We start from the raw sequence: 26,551 nt of genomic DNA, 5'->3' as shown, positions 1-26,551 counted from the left end.
CGAGCAAACACATTTTCGCTCAGACAGTCCAAAGGAAAACAGTTCCATCATTGCAAGTCTTCCGGACCCCTCCACCCGTTCTATTCAACCAAAATAATTCAGAAAGCGCGTCGAGTCGGAAGGTGCTATACATAGCAGGTACATTCGTCTTTGTGCGGATGGTCATTCAAATAAAACACTCTCCTACGTTCTTCTGTCTTTAAGACACTTGCCTTAGAACCACGGTTACCTTTGAAAAGCTTTCAGCGGAGTACATTTCTGTTAGAGGGAACACAACGTATGAATCGTCCGGGGGTTCGCGATTGTGGGAACAGGATGTTGAGTGAATTGCGCAAACAAGGCAAATTAATTAAACTGTCGACCTATACGCAGTCCTTTTTATAGCACGTTTTGGTCCAACGAAATCACCAACGTCACTCAACTGGCAAGATGAAAAGACGACAAAGTGGACCTGCAAGTTTGTTTTTGAAAAGCCGTCTTTTGACGTCTATCGTCGGAACACGACACGTAGGCCATACCTAGGCCCGGGTTGACAGGCCCTTCGAGCTCTTGGCACACTTGTCATCCAGGGGGTGAAATCACAGTTCCCGACAACAAGCACTTGCAGTCAATCGAGCCCCACGACCCGGCGATATGGCTGCGTATTTAATCTTTAAAGAAAGCGTGGGCTGTGATTTAAAATATTCAACAAACACATTGAATAAAGTATATGGTATTTCAAGTGGAGCTACCCGTTGAGATATCTGCGTAGACAGGAGCGACCTCGGGCGATGGTTTTTTTTTCCGACATAAAAAACCAGTCCAATGTATGTAATTAGTAATCGAGTCGCCAGCGATAAGAACAAAAACAACGTTATGTCAAGCGACATCAGAAGACCTAGTAGCGCAGTAGTCAAGGAAACAAACCAAAATTTCAGAATAAACAATTTCAGTCGAACATTTAAAGTTGTCAACAACATTACAGAGGGGATATATTATAATCGGTCTGGTGAACTGATTACCGCCGTTTAGATAACAAGCTTTGTAAATACACTTTGGAAGGTAAGATTTGCATTTACTGATTTGCAGTAAACCATATTTGAACACAAAGTAAACAAAGATATTTGAACTCCTGGGTATTGACGACATTGTGCGTATTTTTTTATCTCAAAACGGCTTCAAACTCTTTTCAGAAGCCGATAGGAGGCTGGTTGGTTCACTAAGTCGATCTGTTCATTTCAATTTAAAATCTCTTGTGGATTTGCAGATTACGGTTCCCTACCACAGGGGCGATCTATAGACAGATTTCTGTTGTTTGTGTCTGCGACTTGCATTGTGTGTCGATTTCTCAAATAGCTTATACAAATGATGAATACTCGGCAGATATAAGAGACAAGGCTTCTATTTGTATATGAACAAACATGATGAAAAACAGAACCTTAACTTTTTCCTCATTTAGAATTCTCGTTGAATGGATGCCTTGGATAGAATAAAAAAAGTGTTACACCCAAATCACATGGGTGCAGTCCAATTGTGCAAATAGGGAACTTTGATGATTTCATTTCAGTGGTTCTGCGTTTGCTCAAAATGTGTTGTTGTTGTTTTGGGTTCCTTCAAACATACCCGGGGACAAGCTTGTTTTTTTGTTAGACCTCGTTGACCCACCGATTGCTAAAGTTATTTGTTCCTCCCTCATGAGTATGCCTAACAAACAGGTGTCTAAAATAGCTCCAGACGACAACAAATCACAGCCAAGCAGCTCCAGCGTCGGTGCGAATAAAAATAGGAGAAAATAAAGACAAACAAACAAATTGCATGGCAAAGATATCGCCTAAGTGAGATCATACGATTGTCGATAGCTTTTAAGATTTTAAGACCAAATGTAAACTCCACGATTTGATACATAAGATAAAAAAAAAGTGTTTTTATTTTATCATTATGGTGTCATATCAGCGATTCGAATGTAAACTTTCGCTAAAAGTATGAGTTACGGGAGATTTGCTTTTGTCTCCTTTGGTATAAATAGTGTTTTAGGTCACTGGCGCTGCTCTTTTTAAACAATCCCCAGCCATGTACACTTTCGACAGAAATGCACTGGCCCGTACACTATCTGGGTCGGCGTCTCTTTTCAAGCTGGAATTGAACCATTACCAGTGCGCGACAATCGCGACATGTACAACCGAGATAGCACCATCATTAATTTTAAACCCTTCCATTATGTTGGCATTTCTTCTCGGTCGAAAGTATTGTCACCAATTGACACAAGAAGTTGGCTATTACCGTTCTATACCTCCTCGTCTTCGCTCTTCGCGCCTAAATGTACTTTTCGGGAGGAGCGCGCGAATAGAGGGAAATGGATCGTCAACTCGGAGTTGTCGTCTGCTTGATATTTTGGATAGAACGGTTCTCGTTTAAAGGTGAGCAACGACACACGCAGCGTGGAATGGCTCTGAAACAATACGCTGTAAATACACGCAGTGACCTGGGTCAAAGTTTCGATATATCAGAAACATATACTGTCCAAACAAACCGGTCCATTTTCCTCCATAAACAGTTTAAAAGAATTGTGGTTTGTCCAAAACAGATTAAAGCATCGTCTTACGCCAGCAGTCCTAAATGAGGAACCGCCATCTTAAATGGATTAATGGGGAAATAGAGAAGTTTACAAAATAGGTGGTGTGAATATCATGGTTGGACCTTTCCTGAAATGAAATTCAACCATTGTATTATAAGGACAAAATACACGTTACAGTGACAGGTGGATTTGTCTCCCAATTAAGACAGACTTTAATTTACAACATTTTCACATTGCCTGTTCCGGCATCGATTTTTCATCATGTAGTTTGGCAAATTTTGGAGCGAAAAAACTCTCGCTGCTCCTTCAACTCTGCATTTTTAAACATTTACAGTCGGGGGGAGGTTACAAAATTTAAGATAAGAAGTCAGCTTGCCAGTTTTTGAGCTGGTTGTTTCCATGGTAACGCTCCATTGCACAAAAAATATCAAAACTACTCACAAATACAAGAATTTAACAAAGAGAAACAACTGTGACACTGACATGAACTGATCTTTTAGCTGACGACATAGCCATGCATCCACAGCACTTCTTTTGCGGACTTTTGATTCTCTCATAATTTCCCCATCTACCATCCACAGGCATGGTTGCCACGGCAATGGCTCTTAAGATTTCATTCCACGTGTCGATAAAGCACCGACGTGTTCGACTGTTTGACGGGTTGGACCCTTTAAAAAACGCAATAAATATGCCATGCATACCTTTTCGGGTTGGAGTTTCAAAAATGTCGAGTGATCGCTTAACTTTGCGCTCAACAGAGGACGTGTACCTATCGAGAGCCAAGGTCATGGTAGATACACAAACCGTCAAAAAAGTTAGAGGTGGAGGTTCAAAAGGGTCGTGCTCAATGATTATAAAACTTCAAAGTTATTTTTTACTGTGACCGCAACCTTGTTAGCGTGGTTTTGCTGGTGTACAAGCACCAAAATGATTAGCGTACTTTTTTATTGGTTGTAAGGGACGCGACATCGGTTGACTTTTGCGCACGCTCACTGAAGTCTACATATACAGTACACTTGATCTATCAATGGCTGCCACAACCATCGTGATCTATCGAAAATCACAAATTCAGCTTTTGCTGACGATTACTACTTTCGCACGTTTGGTCATTCCTAATAGGCAAATTGGATCTAAAAAGGGGTGTACTAGTACTGGGTGAAGGACGCCAAATATCTAAATTACTATAAAGCACACAAATAAAACTACAAAGTTGTTTTTTGTTATGCGTGTATAATTCTTCGACAGTATGCTGTCCGTGTTTACCGAGTCGATCAAACGATATAAGAAACAATGTTTGTTGATGTCGTTAACTCGTTTCAGGAACGTCAACATCTGTATGGAAAGCTGTAAAGGGGGCTTGGTGTAGTTGGAGAGGATTTTAAAGCAGAATTACGATCTCTGCAAAGATTAAGATTATCGGTATCATCCCAAACTTAATTTTCATTTTGACGACTACTCCTGCGCCTTCCCATAAGCCTCTTGTGGCGGTGCGCTGTTACGGAACAGGTGTCCGCGGGTCCATGAAAATTTAATCCCATAATCTCATTCGGGATGGAATGGATCGAGAAGTAATTGCTCAAAAATGTGATAAATGGTTCTCTTGGCAACGGTAAGGACTGGTTAATGGCAGGCCGTCGACAGAGGAAGTCGCAGTGTTGGTCGCCTTGGTCAATCAGAGCCAGATCAGACGAGAGGTCATGCCGTTATGTGACACGGTGATAACTCTTTTCTCGTAGCATGCATTTTTCGGTGGACATATTAATCGAAGCACGGGGACAATAAAGTCTAAAGAAAATAGATTAAAAGTCTCTAAAAAATCATGATTTTTTTCGCGTCTGCTAAATTGCATAATGTTTAAAAAGACGCTATTTTACAGAAAAAGCTTCGCTTGAAATATCTATGGAGCATTCATCGACTCAGGGACTAGACAGACTTTATGCTTATTAATTATTCAACAACATTACAAACATTGAGACTATTTTGAGTTTTAACTTTAGAAAAAAGCGGTCATGCGTACGTTCAGAACTAATGTTGGCTATGACCAATCTGGCATTGCGGGATAGGGGGAGCGAGAGACCGTGGATATCGTAGGAATGGCAGAGAATCCCACTTCAATAGCTAAGTGGGCATACAACCGACACGCCCCATGTCATGGCGTAGGGGACAATCAGGACAATTACAAGAAAGCTACCCATACCAGATAATGGCTCAAACCGAGAGTTACCCAACAGTCAATATTCTAAATACTTTCCAATACGCGCAGACGAACATGTCGCCAAAACACACCGCTTTTCAGTTTATACAATATCATTAAACCGACGTTTAGCCTTATACCAATAACCTAAGCATGCCCACAAATGGCCAGGGTGTTTACACAAAAGCCCTCGGCACATATGTGCATCAGGTTTTTTTTTTTTAAACAACCGACTCCACAGAGCAGCAGATATTCGGATTTTCGAACTGATGATAAAACCTTAGTGGTCGGAAACAGCTGATTGTGAGAGGGAATTCCGTCACACTTGGCCGGCCACATTGGTAACGACTTTATGATCAACATCTGTGTAAAATTGATAAAGGTTTAGTATGCTGTAGTAGAAATTATGTTTTTTTGGGGGGGAAATAGGAGATTTTGTCGATTTCGTGAGTAACAAAACGACCGAAAGGTCGACTATTGAGAAGTGTATGGAATTTTCTGTGTTTCTGTTTTATCTCATTGATTTATAGCGTTGTGTACGATATTTTAGGTCAGAATTTAAAAAAAAAGATATGGTCAGGGCCACTAAGTGGGCCTTTGCTATACCTGAGCTGTGATTGAGGTTCGATTTGGGGTTACGCCGATCGGCTAAGAGAAACTGCCGTGAAGTGAAATAACGGAGTGGCTGATCGACAGAACAGAAATGATTCTCAGGGCTGTGTATGAAAACATGAATCTGGTATTACATCTGTCATTCTGTTATGTCGATATTTAACTCTGTTGCAACCATGAGAAATGAACTTTGTGCCTGTTGGTTGGCCTACCTGAGTGTGGTCGCTACACCGCATTCTTTCCAGGTCACTGGCTGGTATCGTTGCTAACAATTCCGCAGTCCGCTTGGTGTCTTTCCGCATAATCGCTCCATACAGACTAGTCCTGTGTTCTCCGATGGTGGATCGACGAACCGTCGAGCCGTCTCCCTCGGCACCGGAGACAGCGTCCTCTGAAACGGAGGACGCCATCTTGTGTGTACGCCCCGCGTAATATTTTCGGGGGCCGCTGCTGTCGATGAACAGTGCAACGCCGGTTGGTTCGGTGTTCAAACTGTCCCTGTGCGCGGCTATGTTCCGTCTAACATACGACACGTAATAAATACAGCGTGTTTACATATCCCCGCACTTCACAAACCCATCACTCCGGTACTGTGGTGAATCATTAACTACAATAGCGGCACACCGAAATACAAATCTTATGTGAAATGCCAGCTATGTTTGTGCTCACCCAAGTTGCTCAGGTCGTCCGTGACCAATTTCCATAGTTACCGTTAGCTACTGATCTTCGGGAGTCGACACTCCGGACAGAACCGTTAACACCGTCGCGTGTTATCCTTTCACTGGACGGGGCTATCATTCGATTAGTAACGGTGCCTGGTGATCACAGGGCCGTTCAGTTAGTCGCATGGGTGCCACATCTTTGAGAACGTGCATGTCAGCGTGCGAAAGAAACCACTTGTTGATTCGCTGAGACGATAGGAACCGTCTGGCGTCTTTGCTCGAGGCTATTTGGCAACGAACAATACATTTGAGTGTACGTGTATAGAGTTCGAGAAATTCCACTCAGAATCCATGTGTCGCTGTAAGTTGTTCATTTCTGTGTGGTTATGTAAAAAAGACAGTAGTGCCCCTAAAATATATTTGTTCGCATGAATTAAGCTCCTGTTTGTTTAGGCTTTTTCCACACTGGATCGAGAGCAGATTGGTATTTCTCGGTAATAATTCTCAGGTAAGTGGGTAACAGGTCCAACCTGCTTTCTGAACAGGTGTGTTCGTCTAAAGTCAAAAACGGACAATGGCACAAAGAGATTATCAACAATTGACTCAAAATACTGCCACCAAACAGTGAAATTCGCATTCTTTTATATATGTTGACATTACATCTTGTAGTGTATAGAAGCAAATGAAAAGCCCTCCTCCAAAATACCTGGGCACCACGACAATTGTGATTTTAAAATTCTGTATGACAGTTTTAAGGAAATGTTAACATTTGTATGTATGTATGTATGTATGTATGTATGTATGTATGTATGTATGTATGTATGTATTTTTGTATGTATGTATGTATGTATGTATGTATGTATGTATGTATGTATGTATGTATGTATGTATGTATGTATGTATGTATGTATGTATGTATGTATGTATGTATGTATGTATGTATGTATGTATGTATGCATGCATGCATGCATGCATGCATGCATGCATGCATGCATGCATGCATGCATGTATGTATGTATGTATGTATGTATGTATGTATGTATGTATGTATGTATGTATGTATGTATGTATGTATGTATGTATGTATGTATGTATGTCTGTCTGTCTGTCTGTCTGTCTGTCTGTCTGTATGTATGTATGTATGTATGTAAGTGTAATGTCTGTCTGTCTGTCTGTCTGTCTGTCTGTATGTATGTATGTATGTATGTATGTATGTATGTATGTATGTATGTATGTATATATGTATGTATGTATCTATGTATCTATGTATCTTTTATGTATTATGTATTTATGTATGTACCTATGTACCATACATACATTGAAGTATGTTTTGTCGACAGTCTGAAATTATGACACTACAAAACTAATAAATCATGAAAATTTAGCGAAAGGCTGATTACTTGAACAAAGTCACATACTGTTGTATCCCGGAATATCATATCTTTTCACACTTCGTTGTAAGGTTGTAGAAAATGACGACAGCTAAGGAAAGATACAGGATCCAGATCTCTCACAAATCGCCAGAATCAATCGGAAACACCCGGCGTCATTGCAATGATCACGATCAAGATATCAAAAGACTGTTTTCAATTGCTCTCTGAGGAGCCGTATGTATGCGACAATGGAATTTTCAAGGAATTGACAAACATATTTTCACTGGATGTGCTGATAAATGCCCGGCCTTCAAATGGATTCTGGGTATTTGTCAGGAAATTAATAAAAATTATTGTTTTTACCACTCGGTGTGGATCATGATGAAAGAATCTATAATTTTTATTAATTTCCTGATGACCGCCCGGTCTTCAAATGGATTCCAGGTATTTGCCGGGAAATTAATAAAAGTTATTGTCCTACATTTCGGTGTGGATCATGGCGAAAGAATCTATAATATCAACAAGTGTCGTAATAGTTAATACTACATGTATCACTTGTTCGCTGTAGTTTTATCCGAGATAGTTGTACTCAACATTGGAGGTCAGGGGTCGCCGGTAGTCTCATGCACGTCGTGCTTCAAATGTGCTGTTATGTTTTTTAATTTTGCTTCCCTGTGCCGCGCTCACATATACATACACATACAAACAAACATACATACATACATACATACATACATACATACATACATACATACATACATACATACATACATACATACATACATACATACATACATACATACATACATATATATATACATATATATATATATATATATATATATATATATATATATATATATATATATATATATATATATATATATATATATATATATATATTTTATATATATATATACATATATATATATATATATATATATGTAAGTTCAACTGGTGCGCCGGAGAGAAGGCTTTAAGCTTTTCGCACAAATTTTTGAAAGTACACATAAGATGACCGTTATATCCTAATAACCACAAAACTACACAGTACTTGATAATTCCGAGACGGCGGTTTTCCTGTTTCCTGTCACGCATCTTGACTCTTGTATATATATTTGATGACGATGAGAGGGGACCGTCATATATATAGTGTGGGTGTATCATTTGTTTCAAAGAATAGCTTATCACAACATACAAAATATAAATAGCCATCAGCTGTGTCAAAGTATCTTTTGAATACGTAATAAACAACTGCATTTTATCTCATGAATGTTGATATTGTTTTAGTTGGCTTATTGTCCAACCGACACGAGCTAATCAACCGACTGAAGCATTCGCGATCAACTGATTATAGTTTCATTAAATGGGATAAGTACTCGCAATTTGGTTACGCATGCCAGTAATTTCGTCCCTGTTCGGACAAGCCACAGTCCGGTGGGCGTCGCGTTAATCAGGCCGCTTTAATTAGTTTGCCGATAGCTCAGCTTGTGATTCCACCGCGTGTCGATGCGTCGCCACCGATAGATTACGACGTTGAATTCACCAGGTACGAAAGAAAAAAAACACTGAACATGATCGATAAAGTGCGTCATACCGTCTGGGTCTTCACGTAAAGTCAAAAGTGATATATACCACACCAAAGTCGCACAAATATTTTGATATCTTGCAGTACTTCTCATCGATATAAAGGACGCAGAGGTTCAAGGCTTCTAAGTCGTAGATCAATTTGATATTTTAGAATGTTCGAGGTTTATCACAGACTGTTTTTTGTGTGGGGAACCCAATCAGAATGCGGTCGCTAAACACCGCAAACGATCTCACAGGCAGTAAAGGGCTAAATCATAAACAGCGGTAGACCAAGAACAAAATCCGGGTATCGCCACATCACTCTGATGAAGTGCATCGATCCGATTTCGCGAGTTGCCTCAGTCGTGCATCTATCCGATTTTGTCGCCAGGGATTCTGACCCTGAAGTCTGAGTCGGGTACCGTAAGGTATGGATGTACTGCGCGATCAGTGACCGGACTGAAGTCCATTTCCTATCGTGTCATGCTGTTTGCGAGAATGGCTTGATTTTAGGGGTTAACGATGCGATCAGCCGGGAGTAAACCGTTATTCGGGACAAAGTAAAGATTTCTTCAGTTGATAACAACAATTACTGTTCAGGTGACAAAAAGGAGCAGGACAGAAATACATTGACTGCATTGACATGATCATGAATTCCATGTTGTCTGCAACACGGTGTTCGTTGGGATTGTACGTTGCCTTTTTATCTGGACGGGTTCATCACCCTCTACAATCGACTTATCAACTCCGATACTGAGCTTTCTTTGTGTAGCGTTTAAAGCCCCAGTATTTGTAACTTTTAACCTTTTTTTATGTTCGAAATTACATATTATTCTCTTACATCCATCGTGAAATGTTGTTCAGTAAAGAAATAAGCCAAATTTGTGCTCCTGTAGTGACATACAAACGCTAAATATTGCCCGATCGAGTTGGATTGCCGCGCGGGTTTGTTGACAACTTGTAGGCTGTGCACGTGATCGAGAACGCCGATACTGATGACATCATCGAGCCTGCAACATTCCTGGGGCCATGCCATGCCACGCCACACTACCTGGGTAATCGCCCATGGTCGCCGGCTGAATGACCTGCGAATGGTTTTATTTTGTTCTTCTCCGTTCAAATACGTACTGCTACTGTGTTTCAGAGGATACAGAACTTTGGCAGAGGAGGCTGACATTCTATTCTGGTACCGTGTGCGTTATATACGGATTATTCAAACTGCAGTCGGCAGTGCACCGATGCGCACCCTGCAGTTGGTCACTCAGAACTCCGGGTACCGATGTAAAATCAAGACGACACTATATACACTTGGCTCACTTCTGTAGGCAAATAGCTATCAAAATTGAGTAACTTGAAGTAATAAATTTCAGCTGATTGTCGCTTTAGCGGCAAGGTGATTGCGAAATCGAAGCAACATAGTTTGGCAATGTATGGTAGGCTGTCGAATGCAGTGAACGCGATGGCCTTTGGCAGCAAGTAAGGGAACCGTCAGTATTTACGATCTGAGGGTCATTGGAAAAAATTGAAAGTTTTAAGGGGGTGCTCAAAATGTTTTTTCTTTGTCTTACTTTGTCTTCAATGACATAATGATTAGTTGATTATATATATTTTACTCTGATACATATTAAATAAAAAGAAAATAAATACTCTAACAGTACAAATAAATATCAACTAGATGAAGCAAGGCAAAAAACTACAAGTAGCTGCTACTACTAGCAATACTTATTATGAAAGAGAAGATAGTGACGATGAGAATGATATCGTTGTTCATGTACGCAATGGCACCAGCGACATTAAAGATGAGGATCAACAGTGGTGATGATGATGTCACGTAGTAGTTTTCTGCAGTCGTTACCAGGGTTGGAAGGAGAGGCTGGGTCATGGAGAAATGTTCTCGACAGTTATCACTATAAGTGCACAGGATCTAGGACAAAACTGAACTGTTGTGAATTCATCCTTTATATTATCATAGAAATTTATATTTTATTTGACTTGAGTTCAACAACCATTTGGACATTTAACCATACCATAATGACATGCTACCCATCCAAATTTAACAATACTATATGGTCGGAGACTGCTTATTAGGTGAGCTTTTATATCTGCATATTGTTACATGGGCTAAGGTAAGCCAAACTTTCTTTTAGAGAGGGGGTTACTCAAAGTCATCATGGTTGGCTGGGGTGTGACTCAAAATTTCGGAGTTTCTAATGTACTTCCTCCGACCCCCAGATTGTAAATAATGACGACTCCCTAAACAGCTGCGGACGCCTGAGTCAGAACGATCGGGAACAGTATACACACTGCTGTATCTCAGCGAAAATTTAGAAAAAAACAATGGAGCTACTGCTAAGAAATTTACAGACTCTTGGCTCTTGATGCATCAGTTACTGAGCTTTTATACTGGTAAAAAGGCATTCTGAATACAGCGGTAAATTTCCTCCCAAACGAGAAAGGATAACACGCGGGCATTCTGCAATGGACGCTGTCAATTTTACCTTGCTGCAGGCCCCACACCAATCTCGGCCCGGCCCCGCTGCACTTGTACAGTCTACTACCTCCATGTAGTACAGCCCTACAGGTACAGGACTAGTAGCCGGCCAAACACACAAAAAACAACGTCGCAGTGTAAAATCCGTAGGTCAGAACCGTTGATCATAAATTTTCAGAACCAGTGATGTTTAAAAGTTTTGTATTGATCACTTCATTTAGGTTTATGTGAATGACTTTCTCATCGAGCTGCGTCTATAATTGTCCCGCGCGGGCATTGTCCATGCAAATTTGGGGCCTGCCTTAGCTCCGTCTGTAGACTACAGCCAAACTCACAGTCCTGAGCAAATTGTACAGTTGTGAAAGTCAGATATGTATCATGAATTTTATACAAAAAATATATAAACAACAGAATCAAACCAAGAGGTTAGTTTGCTGTCGGGCCGGGTGCGCAGGGGACGACTTTGCAGTGAGGCCGGGATCTCTCTTGTGTTCGAACTTCTAAGCTTACAATGCCTGGAGCTCCATCGCATCGCAGCTAGCCGATACTTGTTGTACTACTGTACTCCTTGTGAGGATTAGATACCCGTTACGTTCGATATTATTTTGAAATACTTTTAAATTTAATAAGTAAGACTTTTGTACTGCATTCAAGATATAATTTTTCCTTTCTGAGCGTTTTCAATTACGCCGTACGGCAATGATATGCGAAGTTGATAGGCTGTGTTGCCTGCAGCGTAGCCTGGCCGTACACAAAACTTCGTTTGAGTAGACGGAGCAGAATCAGTCCCGTCATTTATTTTCAACGAAATTTTCATTATACTCCATAATGGAAGAAGCGACTAGTTCAATGATTACAATGGTGAAGAGTTGAATTTTTATTCATATATGTTTTTCTCTCTCAATTCATTCAGCAAACTTGATCTCCGTACCATCGGTCACAACGTGCAGTGCCTTGCATGAAGCTTACAATCGACTGCCTCCGTCGTTAGTTCAGCTGTTCAAGACGTTTGTTTGCACGGCTCATTATAGTCGGAACAATCTGTAAACACTTACATATTTATATCTTTCCGGTATTTCACCCAACTTTCGCGCGTTTTTAGCTGAGTCTCCAGTTTCGATGGACCAGACCTTTTCGAAGAGCGTATGGTTTCTACGGACGCTACAGTAAAACTTGCGTAGATGTGGTTGAGCATGCGCGGTGGTGTGATTACGTTTCGTTTCGTGTGTCAACAAAGCTGACTTCTGGTGGTCGGACAAGAAGTCATTTTTCACTCCTTTTACTGTTAATCGTGAGGCGGGCTGGGCATGCAAACCATGCGATTCAGTATTAATTATGGTCTACTTTCACATACTGAGGATGTCATTTTAATCAAAAATATGAAAAAAATTGTTAAAAGTTACAAATACTGGGGCTTTAATACTACGATAATCTCTCGGCCTTACTATGAATTGTTGTTGGATCCGACACCACTTTTCACGGTCAAACCTGGCTACTTGAAGTGTTGGTATGGGAACGGGCGGCCACCCTGCAGTCCGCCCTCTGGTGACAAAAGTCATACGATGTAACTTTCAGGAGAGCAGATCTATTGGTTAGAAATAGACCGCTTTCCCCCACCCACTGCTCGAAACAGGAAGAATAATTTTTACTTTTGTGACGTCAAATGGATCATCATCAACTCTTCAAACAAAGAAAACGAGAAAACAAACAAATATCAAGACTTGTCGGTCATGTTTATGACAAACGGCAACATAATTGGTTCTGACGAGACCGACAATGTGAGTGTTATCCACAATCCTGACCGATGAGTCAAGCTTTCTTCAAACAATGCGAATTCCATTTAACATTTCCGAGGACTCCGTGACGGTGGTAAATAGTTCGTAAAATTTCGTTTTATTTCAAACAAACAAACTTAAGTACATCCTTGATGTTGACCCATGGAAACAATATACACGCTGTTGGTTTCACCATCACAAGTGACTCCTCAAGCCGCAGAGAAATAAACTCAAGGTCGAGCAGGTATCCTGCAATTTAATATTCTAAAACACAGGCGTGTGCTGACAGCGTAAGTGACGCTTCAATCATACAACACGGGTAGGCTCTGCGCGTGCGCGTTTTCTGATTTGCTTCATCATCGCAATAAAAGAATATCGTACAACGATGAAGTCTGCCTATGGTACAGGGAGTCTGTAACTCGCCACAGTGTTTGGATTCGGCAAATCTAAGTATATCGTCATTGAAATATGGTTTATTCCCTTCTCTAAATCCCGACTGATCCCTTTCAACGTGTAGCTGGATTCGATATCCCGGCAACGCTGGAGCCGGCGATAACATTGACACGGGATTCTCGTTTGCCTTGTGACGTCGTATGTCAACCGAGTTTTTTCCCTCCCGTGTCAAATCCATCAAGTTTATGATTGCAAACACTCGAACGGTCAGTTGTAAAGCTGAAGTTCAAGAACAGACAAACAGGCATCGCGCGTTTCAGTCCGATACTAAAAATTAGACTCGCGCTAAATAAAATCACACCATCGCAATAACAGCAAATCTCAGGCTACTGGGAGCGCAACACTGTACATGGCAGATCGCTGTAGCGTGAAAGCAAGCAAGTGTGAAAGTGAGAGTAGCGTGTTGGCAGGTATTCGCTGATTAAGCAATCCCTTGTACATTACAGTGTCTCAGTGTTTTAACATTAAGAAGCGAGCTGACTCTACTGACACTCTTTCCCTTCCAATGTGTGTCAAAGGTAGCGCGCTGAGAAATCAATGACAATTTTTACACATCGCCTGATGGCGCTATTAATCATCTTTAAAGTCATAATCGATAACTCCGCGGGAAAGTACATCACGTAGCCTGGCAACGAGTGACAATGGAAATGCCCTTAAGTGGTACACCCTACGCGTTGTAAATACTGTTATACCAATATAATTCACTGGCGAGACCCCTAGGTATCTACTTGCTAAATTAAATATTAAAATTCAATGCTTGAATGACGTGTCAGTGAGTTTTTTAAGCAAACACTTGATATCCTCGTTCGCCCGAAAGATGACCGCGAATTCTAGTTCACTGTGCTACGCAGTACAGAGGTCAGCGTTGCGGAGGTTGTTCTCCTTGAAGTGGTTCTGCTTTTTCGATGAACTGGTTTACAGTCAGTACTTATGGTTTCGCAGTCTGGCAATTTTTTATTTTTGATTGAGTCGTGATTGAAGCATGGGCGCACCACAAATATATAATAAAATACGGTATTATGTTGAGTTAGTATCGTGTCACATGTTTAAGAGGCTTTCAACGGTCTCAAGAAAAAAACACACAAGATGTTTTAACAATATGGTTGCTTATCGTACTGCCAGGTAGAAGGAATAAAACTAGACATTGAACGAATAAATGTGATTTAAACGTAACAGTGCTTCCGTCAAAATCATGATAAGCTACTGTCTTCTGAATAACCATTGTAGCTTGTCGGACCTTGAATAGCACCGGTTCTCTGATCACACCGGTGTAAATTCAAATGACATGAAGAACAAGTACGTCATGAGATGCTTTCTGAACAAAAAACAAACAAACAAACAAAAAAAGCTGTTTGCTCTATACATAGCTGTAACTTAGTGAGAGCATATTTTGGGAAAAAAAACCCATTCGATACAGGTGGAATGTTCATTGTGCATAACCATTTGCCATTAATTGTTTATGTTTGTTGCGTGTTTCATCTACACTTAGACTATTTGAACATTTCAATACAGCCTTGCTCACTAGAAAATAAACTTTAATGTCCCGAGTAACGCTTTCAATACATGGCCACTAATTTCTATGAAACAAATGGACTCTTTCCATCTGAAAAACCGTGGAATGTCGTCTGATTTTTCATTTCCGTATCTCCTTCTCGTCTGAACCGCCGTCTCACGGCAGTATTACCGCATCATAAATTGTTCAGTATTAACACATATAATTGGACAGTCATAAAAGCTATCACAATCTATACATACGTACTTGTTACTACTTCAAAGTCAATCTTTTTTACTTTCGGCGTTTTCATTTACTTGAGTATTTTCTTGTTAAGGTAGTATGCACCTCGAAAGTGAAAGACTTAAACTTTTGCTCTAACTTTCCTCAAGGAATCTTTCAATCATTCTCTTTCAAAATCAAGAATAAAAATAGGGGGTCACCGTGCAAATTTTGGTACTAGAGAAACAAATTACCCAAGACTTACCGATATTAGAAATTCAAAATGGCCGCCATCCCTGTGTTAACTCTATGGAGAAAAATAAAAGTTTTCGAATTTTGAAAAACTGAGACGATGAAAAGTTTTCTTTCACCAGGACCTTTAAAATGAACCCCCACATGTATATCAGAAGAGAATTGTAAAAGTTGAGAGTCCGAATGTCAGTCCCCGAGGTGCGTTCTATCTTAAGAAACCCGACATACGCTTTCTAAGTCGTAAAAATGTCGAAACGATAAAAATATTATGAATACAGAAGACTTTCTTCTTTCCTTTAGTTACGGTCTAGTCATGCGCAGTTCCATCATATGTCTTCTCCATGTTATTGCCGTAAGGGATAGTATAAAGTTTAAATCTTATTATTGTTCTAAAAGCACAAGTCCATTAGGCGAAACTTTTGACAAATTTTCCAGTGTCTTTAGAAAAAACTTTTCCCTATTCCATTATGTTGAAATCCTTACAGTTCAGCCCATCAACACAATCTGCATATGAGCAATGTTAAACATCTTGTTGAAAGCAGAATTCAAGTCCGGACAAGAATTCATTTGTCAACATTAACGCCGCAATATGCATTGGTTGGTACAGAAAATACTGTGTATTTCAACATACTCTACGGAGAAGAATAAAAAATGTATTTGTTTTACGCAACAAAAAGGATGAAAATATTATACATGTATGAAGTTACAGATATTATCCATTTTGATTTGATCATACTACCTTAAAGTTGCTGTTTCGGGTATGGCAGAGTAAGGGGGCACCATTACAATTTCAGAGGGGTGGTCAAAGCAACAAACATATGTCTACGGGGCCAATTTTCGCAAAAATATTCAGACGGCTAGAAAACAAACAAAAAGTATGAAATTCTTAATTAGGCCTAAAGATAGAATGCGCCTTGGACACTCAAACTTTTGCAATATTATTTTGGCTCACCATTTGTGGGGGCTCATTTCTTCATTGGCTTAGTTTTATAACAATCAGGAATTTTATTTCCCCCACAGAGATAACACAGTGATTAAGTCCATTTTGAATTTCAGATGTAAGTAAATATCAGATAGGCCTAAATTTGTTTCTCTAGTACTAAAATTTGACCACATATTTGTATTATTGAGTTGGAAAGCTAATGGATGAATGTTTCCTGAGGAAAGTTTGAGCAAAAGTTTCAGTATTTCATTGTCATTGCGCAAGGCATGGTTCGACTGTTCTAGAAATAGTTGCAAAATCTTTGAAAATGAAAAAAAGCATATCCTAATTGTGGATATCCCGTTCCTTACTTCAAATGGTCCCCTAACTTGCCACTTGTATCACACAACGTCTCCTTGCCCTTAGATCAAAACTCGGTCACGCTGACAGGCCAACGAAGATATTTCCCCACGGGAGCAATTAAAATCTCGTCATACATCTCGTCATCTTATCATATTGGATAATTTTTTGTTTATTCTGACTCTGCTTGACGCCTTTTCAGCGTATTCACAAAATGAAAAATTGATTTCACAGCGCTAGGAAGTCCGGATTTGTGTTGTTTTAAGGCATAACGTTGCGTCGGTAATGACGTCAATTGGGGTAAAGTGTTTGTTTTCTGTTTGTATAATACACTGCTTAAACTGACAGCCTCGAGACTCGTGTGCGTGGGAAAAAGGATGGCAAATTCGTCTAAAATGCTTCAGAAAATACATTTTGAATAAGTTCTGGATGAATGCTATTCAAGAGACTGTCTCGCCCGAATGCAAACTTGCATTGTCCACAGTGATTTTCGCAGAGAGGTCGAATTACAAGAACGCCTCACCAGATTATGGCGAGAGTATTTCTAAATTTGTTTTATCCATCAAATAAAGTCCAGTTCTGGAACTGCGCGATTGTTTCTCCACATGACAAATTGTATCAGCGCACAAGGGGCATTGAGTAAGTCCAAGAAAGCTGACGCGAAGTTTTGCCGCCAGAGTGCGCGCTTTCGATAAGGACCTCGAGAATCACAAAATTGACTCCATTAACGTGAAGGATGGCCCTGCTCATGACGTATCTTGCTTGCAGTTATCTGATGCAAAAGAAAAAAAAAACATCTTTCGATGTTTGTACATCTCTAACGTATTCAAGATGACACTTGTCGGAGAGGGTGTAATTTTTTTGAACTATTCCAAGCATTTCCAAATCTTTCTTATACATTTCTGCACTTCAACTTTTTTGATCGTATTTGCGCATTAGGGTCAACATAGAATATTTGAATTCTAGAATAATGGACAAACATACACGCAAAGACAAAGAACAAATCGCCGGCTAGCGGAATGTGATTTTCTTAACGCTAGTCAGCGTAACGTTTTGTTTTTCCTTATGTACCTCAAGACTGATCAGAGTGAAAAGACGTTCACAGATGTAGGCTACCCACGCCTTCAGGGTCACGTGGGTACATCCGATAGGTTAGATGAGGCCAATATACACAAAATCAGAATGAAATGCGGAAATGAACAAATTGCCGGGCTTTTCGATGTCTCGTCGGAATTTTAGGGCCTGAAACTATTCCTTTGATCGAATTCTCACACTACGAATGGTCTACAGTCCGACGTCCATATAATCTACACAACAGATAAGATACGTTAATATATGATGTAACTTCTTGCATACACAGAATATTACATCATTATATCGTTTTTAAGTTTTATTTTACAGGAAGTTCTTGAATGAATTTCTAGCAGTCGATGACTGGTATCTTTAAGACGTAATGCGATGAAGGACTTCTCTTATTTTTTAAAATTCACCTCAATGGGGTCAAAAATGGAGTTCTTTGTCCCAATAAATATCAATAACTCCCCAATGCAGCCAGTGGATACCGTTGTTAAATCTTAATACATGTAAGCCTACTTGAGATGTTGTACATGAATAAAGTTGTATCTATGCCATTACTGTGGCAACTGACTCCTTATGACCGGCGCGATGCAATGACAGCCACCATATGGCACTAGCTGTCAAGTCAAGGCGGGGATGTCATCATCATGATCAACAGTCGTACTAGTACAAATGTGACTTTGAACGTCGTGTTTGTTCTCGCACTCGTTTCTTTCCAATTTGCATTATCCCGATACATGTTGACATTGTCTCACTGAGCATCAATGCATGCATCAAAGTCAACACTGTGACTTTGATGGAGTGTTCAATGTCTTGATTTGGCAGCTGATTTGTTTCAAAGTTCATTGTCAGAGGGGCAAAGAGTGCACAAACACTGCTTATCAGAGTGTACCTTAGAATCACACAATATTTTTTTAATTTTTTACCTGTTGCTTATTGTTTAGGCATTTCACTTTAAGCATGAGTGCACCTGTCGTATAAATGGCAAAATATGCACTGCAGATAAAGCCACCGGATGCAGCCTATTGTGCGAGGGTCGTATTAAGATTGGAATTTACGACAATGGGTGATGACGCCGACGGTACCGTTTAACGTCACTTGGCATTCCGGTCTAATTCAATATGGACAGGTACTACAAGTGTCCCCTTTTACTTCTAATAGTGTGAGCTCTTTGACGTCCTCTTGGCAAAGTCCGTCCATCTTGAAATTCCTTTCATGCCAATGGTTCATCTCCATGTACAGTTAAGGAGGACGTATTTGTAGTCCACAATGAATGTTATGATTAAATCATGATATTTCCATTTGACTTTCTCTTCCTTCAGAGTGTGTCTTCACATTGAGAAGTCGCTTCAAAAATGACCAAATAATGGCTAATGCTAGAAAAAAAGACACCTAATGACTGCAGAAATTTATGTAAAATGGTTTCAAATGTGACACATGTCCTGCAACATAGGAAAAATTTAAACATAGACAAAGTATTTTGCTCTCACCCACTGTACGGATAACAAAATCTAAAAAATGATTTGTTGATTATGATGCCGTTTCAACGATGTTTACATTGTAATATCGGAACTGACGAGATAACGATACCCAAAATATAGAACATGCTTAACTGTGGTTTCAATGGCGTAAAAGGTTATCTTTCGACTCTGTAACACTGCGAGATTTCTCCGTCAATAGAAATCTCATCGACAAGACGCTTTAATGACGACTATGCCAACAATAATACTAATACCCTAATCGTGAAAGTCGCAAACTAAGAATAATTGGCAAAGTGCAGGTATAACTTAAAAGCAGGTTGTTTCTCAGCTAGCATTAATTCACAAGAGACAAGATGACTTCATGCCCTTTTATGGTTTTCAATGAGGGCAGTGCAATCAGTTATCTAAGCAATTTAATATGTCACTCTACTGTCTGTAGTAGATTGCTACTCTTGATGAAACATGCATCTTACAAATTGTGAACCAGTTATATGAAGTGCGCCTCCACAAGCTAAGAACAGACAACAAGGTCATTCAGCCCCGGGGCTCTACTCGGTCTTGGATCTATTGGTCCCACCGGGAGATGATCAAAACAGGCCATATGGCTCAACTTCGGGAGGTCTGTCAAACTTTGTTGGATTTGTAGTCGCTCATCGTTTGAAGAGTGGACACGTGAAGTCAATTCGACGTCAACCTGTGGGAAAATCTCGACAACTACCCCGTTATTGGTTATTTGTGAAGATAGTCAGGTAGGCCCAGAGGGCCGAGGTACGGTTGAAAAACCAGATACGGTGATCAAATCTATGCCGTAGCCACACAAGCGTAAAGTTCGTGAGGAGATATGCAATTAAAAGCATTGGTTCGAAGAGTGATAGTTCTGCCATAGGACCGTACACCTCGCGCAGATCACTTTGTAACCATGGTCTCGCCTGGATATCACAGTTTTAGTAATTCGCCCTACAACGGGGAGCAAAGTGTTATACAGTAAAATGAACCAGACAGCGAACATACAAAATATTTTTATAGAAAAAACAATTTTAAATGATATGAGGAAAACTTTTCGGACTATTTCGCCGCGTGGCAGAGCTCTCTGTGATCCTTCTGTGAATTTCTTCCAAGTCCAGGATCAGTGATCCAAAACGGAATCTGACAAGGTCACGAGTGAAATGGTAGCGTGAGAATGCAACATGTTCCGTCAAAACAACGGCTGAAATGCTAAGGTCAACTTTCAAGTTCATACTATGTAAAATTCAGCATTTCAAACACCAAGAAACCTATTCAAAACCTATTCAAGGTCTTCTGGTACGTCAGTCATTATCCAGGCTTAGGACATGTAAACTAACGTGGGCTTCGGTGGTTACAGAAGCTAAATATACTATTGTACTCCCTCTACAGATTGGGCGAAACTTTCGTATAATTACAAGAGAAGTCTAACAGCACTAAAAGTTTAGTATTTGAATTTGACTGGGACACATTCCTGAATAACTATATGACCAAATTACACCGTCTTAATTGCGAAAAAATGCGACTTGATTTGAATCTCACCTCTTCAGAAGGCAGCCCCATATGTGTACGATTCGTGTGAACAGTTAGCGCCTAAGGTATGTGTGTGGGCTAGTAATACCTTAACAATCGCGGTGGACAAATGTTGTTGCATCTCATTTTTGGAACATAGGCATCGTTTTGGCAATGCACAAACATTTCTGCTGGCAATACACGATCGCCTTGGTCTACATGTAATAAGGGTGCCTCCAAGCCCAAGCGAAAACTTCTTTGTAACCATAGTAACATGTAGCGGTTCAAATAAACCTGTGATAACTTATAATCTTACTTCAGCATCTATTGAGTTCGGAATGTCTTTGCACATAAGTTTCAAACCGTTTGTTATACTATCAATTGGGACTGAATCTTCGAATTCCTCCACAGAAATTATTTTGCCACGTGATATGATCGGATTATTGTCACCACTCCTCGGTTTAAGGAAGTGTATGCATAATTAGAAGCAAATTGTCTGTCAAAGGTTGGGAACGGAAACCGTGCTTTATCGACGCTGTAGAAAGTTTGAGTCGAGATACAATCTTGAATGCCAGACCGGCATTCAGATGATTGATTCAAAAGTATGGAGTACTCTCGACGGAGTGGTGTTTACAGTTTGTTTTAAGGGCTTAGTATAACTGTTTACATAACGGTCGGTTAACCTTTTGAACGCGTTTTCCATAGGCTCATTAACTGCAATTAGCCTTTTCCAATGGAAGTATGAAGAGACCGGACTTGCCGCTATTCTGAATGAAGTATACGCCCTCAACGTGTATGGGCGCTTTCGTACGTGACCTTCGCACTTCGACGTTTGAAAATATGAATAGATGATAGCGTTGGTGTTGCTGTTGTTTTCATAATATCTCTATTGATTCTACATAAATGTTTTATTCGTCTCCTTGAAGTGTGCCACGATACATATCATACAGCCTCGCAAACTCAGAAAACCGGCCAAAGTGATTTTTTTAAAAAGTGTACCAAATTTGGACAAGAATTCAATCGTCAACGAGACATATAGACTGTGTCCACGAGTTGAACTCTAGTTTCGACATCATGATAATTTTTGGTGCAAAGTGAAAAGCTGTATCCTACAGGGAGAACAAATATTCTTGAAAATACATCATGTGTTACCGCGAATGGTGCTTTTACTTGTCATCTTGATCAGGCTCTTTGGTGATGTACGCCAGACACCTTTCTCAAACGCTGGATCTTGAATTAACCCTTTCACCTCCATTATCCTGTGTACAGGTCCAACTTTACCATGGAAATCAATGGCACTGGACAAAAACATAGTGCTGTAAGGGTTACATTTGATTACATTAACATTTTAAAAACATTATTGTCGTTTCCACTATCCGAAATGATTCAGAGGACGATGATAGCCACATATGGAACATCTAACTTTAAAAACAAAGGTGTTGTTCGTGACAGGTTGAAATATTGAATTCAAAATTTTCAGCATCCTTTATCTAATATGTTATGATGCCACAGCAAAGCTAACAAGTCTGTTAATGATGACAATTTAGTGGAGATCACCCCTGCTGAGATATCATCCAATAGTTTGTCTCTAAATATACTACTCGTCATCCGCTGCTGTTTACGACTAAGATGAGTTCATTCCTATGATCGACGTTGGCGGCGCCCCATTCAGGTGAGGATGTCAAACAGCAGTAAAAACACCCCAGAATTTATTCAAATGGTGAATTTGGGTGTTTAGGTACAACCGTCATTCAAAATATGAAACAAAACACAAATATGTAGAGTTGTTTGCTCGCTATAGTCCGACTATATGCTTTTGTGAGCAGAACAACGCGACAAAATTGCAATTTAAAAAGACAGAACATTATCCCAGTGAGAGCAATGCACTGACATCTGTGCAAAATGTATCCAATCGTCTGGTGCATGGTAGCTGTTTGTTAGCGTCAGACCTCTTTGAATGGCAGGCACATTGTACTCTCAGTTGACAAAACATCGTTTCGGTTCCGTCGTGTTAACACAACGTTAACACTAATTGAAATATCATCGATTGTTGAGTTCTCGCACTTAAGTCGATGACAAACGTGTAATTGGAAGCAGGGATACTTAATTATGTAAATATACCCCACTGTTCCTGACAAACGAATGTATTTACACACTCATCTAGGAGTCTTTGAAAGAACGTAAGGCTCATATGTATTTGTGGTCCGCGAGACTGTAGATTGTGGAAAAAAATCTCGAAGAACTCACACACAACACGAGATTGAACCTGCGTACAGTTACTGTGTCGACACGCGATATATTGACACAAACAACACAATAATCGCGGATGTGTGTACAGAACGTTACAACTCCGCTGACTATCTAAAGGACAACAGTAGTAATGTAACTTTGGACGATATTTTCAAGATCCGCATAAATACATTAATTTTTTCTTCTCAGTGAAAATATTTACATGAAAAGAATGGGCCTTGCACGATATTACTGTGACAAATAGTGAATCGCGATCAGCTTGATCATGGTAATAAACAAACCAATTGTTATAATAACGAATAGAAACATCATCTGATAAATTGGGTCCTACGGCAAACGTCTGATTTTTTCCAATGTATTCTTCCGCCAGAATGTTAAAGAAATGTAAATCTCTGGGTATAGGAAAAGTTTCTGCTTTCAACCAAATCTTAATATGTTGCTTATTTCAAATAAAAGTTCGACCTCGAATGAGTACCTTTTTACTTTAATAACCTTTTATCGTTAACCACCCATCATCAATTATTTCTTTAAATATAAAAGAATCAAGGCTGACATATACGACGGGACAAAAAACTGAAAATATCGTTGAAAATAATTAACTGCAGCAACACGATGCAGCCAAGCCAAACTGACTCGTCTTGACCCTGTTTTACCAGAGTCAAACATTTATTTTCTTTCTGAATGGAAGTCTTTCTATGTGTTCGTGATCTGTAAAGAGTTGGAAGTGTAACATAGACTATAATTATCCTTCAACCATTTTCGCAGGCCAGATCATGATTTCCGCTCCACGGACGCACGCAAAAATCATTACGAATATATGAGTCGGCCCCGAATATATAGTGGTAGGCTGCTGCCGTAAAGGGGTGTGTAGTTTACGACGATCCTTCAACATGTTTACTTAAAGGGGTGTGTGGTTACCCTGTATGTTAACGTCACAAACTATGACAGGTTTACCCACTCGAAGCACAGACGTTTTAGCATAATGTCGACAAATTCCCTTTTAAGGGGCTGTCGGGACTCAAAACACGAATAACGCATTGCAAACCATAGACTTTCTCGACGGTCTATGAGCAAACGAAACTCACTTTTCTCTGTTTGTGTGAATAATCGAGCGCTATTTTACCACGAATCCCCGGCACGAATCACGCCATTGGAATGTGTGATCCTCAATCACCGTTCAGATTGTTTTTTGAAATGTTGCTGTTCAAACTCTGTTAGCAGTTTAAACTTCAAGCGATCTATTTCAAGTTTCAACGTTTATCGCGTTTAGGGAAAGTTCAAATCATAATTTGAGTTGTCGAATTTCCACACTTTTAAACTTTTGTTAAAAGGGGAAAGAGTGTTTTGGGCTGACCTGCTTTCTGTTGACCGCGATGAGTGCCTTTTGCGTCTTTTAAGTATCAACGGTCCCTGAACCGTTGTCCGTTACGTTACAGAGGCAACCTCGAGGGCATAGATTAACTTTCAATTTACAGTGAACAGCATTTGGACGTACGTGTTGATCTCAGGTGTAAACGTTGGTTATCGTGTGGAAACACGCTCATTAGCGCAGAATAAAACCTCTGTGTAACGCCAACAGGAGACCGAGCACCCGTGTTCAGATTTGCGTAGAATACACTTTTAAATGTATACATAATAATCGGCCTTCTAGTGAATATACATAAATGACGATTTTTTTCCAAATGCAAAGAGATTGATAACGTGTTAAGTACTCTCTTTATGAGGGACGTTAATTGGTTGGGCGGTACAGCTGATTGGGTTGCTGGTGTGTATTGCCAGGGTATAACGGTTGGTTATAGATACTGAACAGTGTACTTACCGATTGCTGCACCCAATGATCGGTCGACACGGCGCCCACATCACTCACCGGTGCTGTGTCAGTCATAGCCAATGTACTACATGCGTCCATGACAGGCCATGGAAAACCACAGAAAAGATGTAATGGGTCAGATCGCCGTTAAAATGACCGCGTTTCACGCTAATTGTTATGCTGGCCAGTTCCCCGGGTGGCTCTACATTTTCAATTTACCATCGGTACGCAGCGGTTCTTGACGCGTGTGTTTTCAAAGCCACGGCAAATAGAGCGATTGTTCGTGGATCCGACCGGCTAAACACCAATTTACCATGCAAACAGCTAATGTACACGTGATGCAATAGCTTTGTTTTCTCAACGAAAGACTATTGAGAAGCCACAGCGATGGTCGGAGTGTACGGTCCTCTCAAGGGGTCCTCCAGGGCTTCTCTTTGAAGCGCCCTCTAGCACCGGTACCATCTGATGCAGGTTTACATGTAAAGCACAAAGAAACATGTCCTGTCGCCCTTCCCTTTATTAAAGATTGATTATCATTTACAAGGTCATTTCGAATTGAAATGTCATCAGTGAAAGGAAATAGAGATGAATGTTCGTCATCTAATATCCACAAGGTTTTAGTACGCGTAATATTTTTTAAACGTCCTCGCAACAGCTACAAATATTACGTTACAACAATTGTGTTGTACGAAAGGCTTCGTTCTGGCACAGGCATGCATTTTGATAGTTAATTGGTTTGACATGCAAGCAGAGACCATCTCTAGTAAGACCTATGAAAATATGAAGCGAAAATGTCACCATGCTCCGTAAATTCCAACGATGACACCAGGTGGTCATATTCGGGGGGGTGGGGGTGGGGGGTGGTGATCATAGCCGTCTTCCTTCCGATGATCGTAACGTCGTGTCAGGTGAAGCTGTGGATGACGTCATCACATGCCAGCGTCGTACGGGGCTGGACCACCCAATCCTCACCACGTCATATCAAAGCCAAGTCAACGGTAAATTCGCGATCAATACCAGGATTCTGATTATTAAAAATGTCCCCCCCCCCCAGGACCGGCAAAATAAACTACGAAAAATTCATGTGTTTCCGATAACATACCGCTGAAAATAGGGTAGGTGGGTTGGTGGAAATTTTCCTTTTTCTTTCTGTTGGCTGGGACTCATAATACGATATAAACTTTAGAGTATTTGCTCGACTTTATATTTTGAAAATGAGAAAAAGATATCAAGGGTTGGCGACTTTTTCTAGGGTACATGTAGGTCCGGTTACCGGAAACATTTTTTTTTTATTTTGGCAAGGATATCCGGGTACTAGAGGCCTAGAAGAGGCTGGAGCCTGACCGAAGTTCTATGTTTGGTATTAAATGGGATTTGGGGGTAGAGGCCGTGTAAAGGGACCTGCAGATGGACACGTGCACTTTTCAAACACCGGTAATCTGCAAAAATATTTATTGAATTAATTATTTTGTGCAATATGACAATCT

The 26,551-nt window shown here is 40.2% G+C and overlaps 1 protein-coding gene across 3 annotated transcripts in view; it reads right to left on the bottom strand.

Moving 5' to 3' along the window:
* LOC139122763 (serine-rich adhesin for platelets-like) overlaps positions 1 to 25,267 on the bottom strand; it is a 98,565-nt gene extending 73,298 nt beyond the window's left edge. The window contains exon 1 of one of the 3 annotated variants that reach the window (XM_070688466.1): positions 25,074 to 25,267. In XM_070688466.1, the coding sequence (XP_070544567.1) occupies positions 25,074 to 25,163 (90 nt within the window). In that variant the 5' untranslated portion in view covers positions 25,164 to 25,267. Of the gene's footprint in view, positions 1 to 5,572; positions 6,578 to 25,073 lie in introns of those variants that run through there. The other 2 variants (XM_070688465.1, XM_070688467.1) reach the window with 2 other exon arrangements.
* Positions 25,268 to 26,551: the final 1,284 nt, after the last annotated feature.

This window comes from Ptychodera flava, chromosome 22, assembly GCF_041260155.1.
Source record: "Ptychodera flava strain L36383 chromosome 22, AS_Pfla_20210202, whole genome shotgun sequence".
NCBI classification, from domain to species: domain Eukaryota; kingdom Metazoa; phylum Hemichordata; class Enteropneusta; family Ptychoderidae; genus Ptychodera; species Ptychodera flava.
This window is presented reverse-complemented; position numbering and strand designations above follow the sequence as displayed.